Raw genomic sequence first — 5,578 nt, forward strand, 5'->3', positions numbered from 1 at the left:
ATCAAACCAGGAGAGGGACAGTGTAGAGAACATCCATGCTCACGCGGCGGTCAACAGTGGACATTTAGCTTGGCTCATGTCCATGCTCTTGTAGGCGCATGCTTGTGGGCTGTGTGGATCAATCGATAACTTGAGCTTACAGGCAACGTGGAGGGTATTGGTGGTAAACAGGACGGTGATGTTACCCTTCTGCATTTTCCGCCCCTCGAATCCTGCTGGCATTCTTCACAACGGCGATCCTGGAAGCGTAGCTTTTTCCAGAAAAGACCAGATTCATTCATAAAAGCAACACCTGTCGCCACTGTACTGTCCTTCCTCCATAATCTCACTTAAACGGAGGAAATTTCGAGCCGCACGACAAAGACCGCTTTCACCACCAATGTTTATATTGCGATCTTGTTCGATCTTAAACCTCTGTAACCACCCAGAGAAGCATTAGCGGTTTGGGCTCTGAAGTTCCCATCTTTCGTGCCACTGCCATGTACAGTTCACATGCGTAGTCCTTAACAGAGCGCCGTGTCGCATCGCTCATGTTCCGTCGCTGCTGCTACTGACGCATTCAAGTACTTTCACAAGCAATTTTTCTGTCTTGAGAAGCACCTGGTTGTGAAAATACTTGATCATAGAAGAATTTTAGACCTTTGTGGACTATGTGCCTTTATCTTGGCTGAATCCTCTTTATAGTCCGGATCAGAGATTCACCACGCTTATGCTGGCGCCGCTTAATCAACCTGCCTTTGTTCCTTTTCTCCAACTCTCTTGATGATGCTATACTTCACCTCAGAAGCTAAGGAACGCCGTGGTCTTCTTTTGGTTGAAGCCGCTTGGGTCCAGGTGTATGGTTGCTTTCTGGGGGTGTAGGTCCGGGGGAAGCCATTTCTTATCGGAACAATGGATGCTACATACGGAGTGGCCTTGAGGGATGAAATCCGTTGCTAGGTCACTGCCGCCTTTCCTCCCTCCCTCCTCCCCGGGTGGACACGCTTGTAATACTCTAAGCCACCACAGCTAGCAGCAGAGGGGGGGATGCAATGGCCACCACAGGTCTGGATTACATGACGTCAGTGATAACGCAAATAAAGACACACACTCGCGCACCTACTGCTGCCGCTGCCTAAGCGGAGGGAGGAGGAGGGAGAGGCAGGCAGGCAGGCAGGCGGGCGGGTGGCGGGTGGGCACCCAAAATACGCTGCTACTGACACTTCCACAGAATGGGGGTTCACGTACCGCGTAATGTGAGCACGTGAGGTTCTGGCAAGGCACCGCGTTAACGTGGAAACGCGGAATGCGGGACCGCGTAAAGTGAGGGTTAACTGTATATATATATATGAAATAAAAGAGAAGGTTAACATTTATTTATATTTTTATAGTTACATACATACATACTGTAATATACAATCTGTATAGTTAATTCCTCAATCATACTATTACTATACAGTCGACCCTCATTAATTCGGACCCCTTTAATCCGGATTTCGGATAATTCGGACGAAATCTGAACTAAGTGAGGGACTGTCCGTATCAAATTTCTGGTTCTGGGACTGTCCGATAGATGGCACGCTACAGGTCAGACCCACCAGTCATTGTTGACTTAGCGCCATATTTGAGTATCAGTGTTGTGTTGCCCTGCAATTTTAGTTGATATTTCAGTGATTGGGCATCTTTCAGCCTTGTGTTTACAGCTTGTCTTCAAGGGGGAATAATACGCTGAAGAGGAAGTATGTGACCCTTTCTGTGAACCAGAAACTGGAACTTATAAGGAAGTTAGAGGCTGGTGCCGTGGCTAGAGTTTGTGATGAGTATGGTGTTAAAAGCAGTCAGTTTCGGACATATGCAAGGCTAAGGGCAAACTCACTGCATTTTCTTTGAAATATAATGCAATATTATGCAATATTAACCCCTAAATCGGTTAATTCGGACAATTGGCTAAAACGGACACCCTTCCCCCCTATTAGTCCGAATTAACGAGGGTCGACTGTACCAAGTACAGGTATTATGTAATTTACTATGTTATAACATCTTTCATATATTTCCCCATTTGGCAATCTTCACATGTAAAAGTCTTCTGAAAAGTGTCGGTTTTCACCATTTTTTGGAAACAATTTTCACTAGATGCCTTAACAGGTCCCTTTTCTACCAAAATATCAATTGTCATAGTGTCCAGTAAATGTGGCCAGTTGGCTGGTTCACAGATCTTCATCAGCATGCCCGTTTCCTTAGGTAAAGCTGTCCATTTTAAAAGCCTTAGTATTTTTTCAGTACTCTCCTCTTCCTCAGCTTGAATATGACCCACACTATCACCCTCAAAGTCGCTCAGGTCCTTTTTTGCACTAGTTTCTGGCGTTTCTGAAAACATATTTTTCTAGGGTACCTTTCATTGACATTTCGATTTCTTCTCGTTTTTTTTTCCTGCCTTTTCTCTGCACTATATGTATTTTCTGTATCTGTCCCTGCTTGCCATGGTATAATAAAAAACGAGGGCTGTGTACGATAGTAAAATAATAATGGTATATATCAACAATTTCACAAAACACATATCACGGACAACAGGAGATTCAGAGTTTGGACAACACTTACAGGTGACCGCTGTCAACGTCCTCACTCCTCTTTGACAGAGAGCACAGTAAAGAATGACATTGTTCTCATGTCAGCAGATGCATTGCCTAACTGTGCAGGTCACTAATCCTTCAGGTGGTCTCCTGAATATGGGGGGGGTAAGGTGAGGTCAGCTTAACGTGGTCACTAATTCTGGTGTTGGGTGAGGTAAGGGCCATGGGGCCCGGGGTGGTCACACTGTTTGCCATACCTATGATGGCTCTGCACGCACGGCATACATGGGAGAGCATTCCAGCCCCAGTGGTCTGGACCAAGAACAATGCTGCCAGTCTGCTCTCAAAACATGCAGTAGGATAGAAGCCATTTTGTTTGCCCTCACTGGTAACCCACCCAGTTTGGGAAACACTCCCGCTACCTTTGAGGAGGGAAGGGAAGGGGACCAAACCGGATCATCAGAACTCGCAAGCCCCCCCTCCACGTCAGGGGTAGTGGGGGGGGGGGTAAGTTACTTAGTCTTGATCCATATATAAAATAGGATATTTGGATCAATCCTCCATATCTAAACTTTAATGTTATCTTCTTTCTCAAGACAAATTCTAATACCTGTAGTGTACAGGTAATATTTGTGCAATCTTTTCACATCCATGTAGTTGTTTCTAAAGATGATTTTTTATGTTTAGGAGACTGTGTTTTTATATATCCAAGTAGTGATGACTCTGTATTGGAGCAGGCACAGGAGATGGCAACTGAAGCAAAGCAGAGTGGACAATATACAGATACAAATGCATTTCGACTTGAGTGTAAACAATGTGGTACCATTATGACTGAGAAGACCAAGCACTTGTCCATGCAAAGGAAACTAGCCACAGCAAGTTTGAAGAAGTGCATCATAAATGATGTTACTATTACCTTAGTTTAATTTGATTATGTATGTATTGATTTTATTTATAATCTAAACCTTTTTAAAATTACTTGTGAATATGCCAGCCAAAAGTTTGAGGTTTGAGAAATCCAGAAGCAATGATCTGAAGATTAGCCTCTTTCTCATGAGGAGTTTTAACCTTTAAAGAGAGTTAAGAAAGAAACTGCAGTTCTGGGAACTATTAAGTCACACATCACATGGTATATGTACAACCACTTCAGTTTAGGCTCAGTCATAATCAGATTGCATGACTAATCCTCACATCTTCAGCCACATACACAACAAAAATAAGAGCTCTGTCCTTTACTTGCTCACTAGAGAGATGAGTGCCTTTTTTAGGGTGGGGTAGAAGCACACAATTGTATGAGTTGTATTTAAGGTCAAATTGATTGGATTTTACCTTCTGTTGGGAAGTATTTAAGTGTGTTTACAAACTAGTGTGGCAATGCAGGTATGCAGACTGAGTGATTTGTATTTTAGTTTGTTTTTCTTGAACCATTGTACTGCTTATATTTGAGTAGTTTTTGACACATTAATTCACAGGTTTAGGTGGACCTGCCTCATGCAGTGAAGTGAAATTATGGTGTAGTGTGGGTGAAATGGCTGGATATACACCATTCTAGGTGGATAATCTCCATGATTCCCACCAGAGGAGTTGCCAGGCCTGTACAGTGAACCCTCACTTTACGCGGTCAATTGAACCCACGGGCGGCCCGTAAGGTGAGAAACGCGTAAAGTGAACAAATAAACATATGGGATTAATTGAAATAGAGACCGGGCCGACCCCCAAACTCCACTTTTTCAGACACAATACCTACGTTGTAATAAAAGTAACTTCTTAATTTTATGATGGTATGCACACAATTAATAATTAAGAGAAATATCAATATTAGGTTTTTAACACTTACAATAGTAGAAAAGATGGCTGGGCACACGGGATGGGGGGTTGTCTCGAGGTAGAGGGCAGGATTATTGGCCCTCACCTGTATCAATTTGTATCACTATCCACCACAGAGGCTTGCAGGGCCTCTTTGTCAAACCCTCAAAGTCCATAAGTCCATATCCTCACTATCATTATCACTATCACTGACTTGGGCCGGCTGTGGTGGGTGACGGGTAAGAACTGAAATGTTTTGATGACTGGGCGACCTTTAGCGCATTCTCAGCTCTCGCCGCCCAGAACGTGAAACACGTAAAGTGGGACCGCGTAAAGCGAGGGTTGACTGAACAAAATATCCTTTTTAGGGAGTACTGTTTACTGTTCTCTTATGTGAAACATATAAGGCTTGGCAAACACCTCCCATAAATAGGTTGCAGTAGTGAGAGTGATGGGCAAATGAGTCAAGTTCCCATTTCTCTCAAAATACAGTAGAACCTTGATACACTGGACATATTGGGGCAGATCCAAGTCCCAAAAAAGTGAATCTGTGAGGGGTCTGGATATAACCTTGCTTATTTTGATTGTTTTAAGAAAATCAGATTTAAGTCTGGTTGTCAACAACTGTTTTCACTGATATGACTGTTTCCTACTGTAAAGTGTTTACCCATAGTATAAATGGTAGAAGTGCTTCTCAATATGCAGGGGCAGATCTAGGGGGGGTTCTTGGGGTCTGGACCCCCCTTTTCATCAGAAAATTTTAATATTTTTTCTATTATGCAGTATTGTACTCAGGCATTTTTGTATAGCAAAAAGTTATTACTATTGACTTCAGAAAATCTCCCAATAGTGCACATGGCTTTAAAATGGCCTCAAAACACCCATGATGTTGGTCAAATTTCACAAAATTTTCTGGGCTTACAGTGCCCCTAAACCCCCCAGCGGGTGGGCTTGCTGTGCTCGCCATGTTCTCACCACCGACAACTTCTTGGATCCCCCCCTCCCTTTGATATTCCTGGATTCGCCTCTGATGTGTCAAGTGTAGGAATATGTCACCAACTCATGCACGAGGTGTTGGGTTAACTTTTGGGGTGCCCCCACCATTTTGATGCCTCATGCCCATAAACCTGTTCTTTATGATTACTGGAAGAAATACGACCATCTGAGTACACCTGTGTTTGGGAGGAACAGTAGAACCTCGATAAATCGGACTTCAATATATC

The 5,578-nt window shown here is 43.5% G+C and overlaps 1 protein-coding gene across 1 annotated transcript in view; it reads left to right on the forward strand.

Annotated features, from left to right (window-relative positions):
• Nucleotides 1-3,813, forward strand: part of LOC121871880 (ubiquitin thioesterase OTU1-like) — a 56,543-nt gene extending 52,730 nt beyond the window's left edge. Inside the window, 2 exon segments of the mRNA XM_042374462.1 lie at nucleotides 3,236-3,380; nucleotides 3,383-3,813. Of these exon segments, the coding sequence (XP_042230396.1) occupies nucleotides 3,236-3,380; nucleotides 3,383-3,453 (216 nt within the window). The 3' untranslated portion in view covers nucleotides 3,454-3,813.
• Nucleotides 3,814-5,578: the final 1,765 nt, after the last annotated feature.

This window comes from Homarus americanus, unplaced genomic scaffold (genome assembly GCF_018991925.1).
Source record: "Homarus americanus isolate GMGI-L3 unplaced genomic scaffold, GMGI_Hamer_2.0 scaffold39675, whole genome shotgun sequence".
NCBI lineage: Eukaryota > Metazoa > Arthropoda > Malacostraca > Decapoda > Nephropidae > Homarus > Homarus americanus.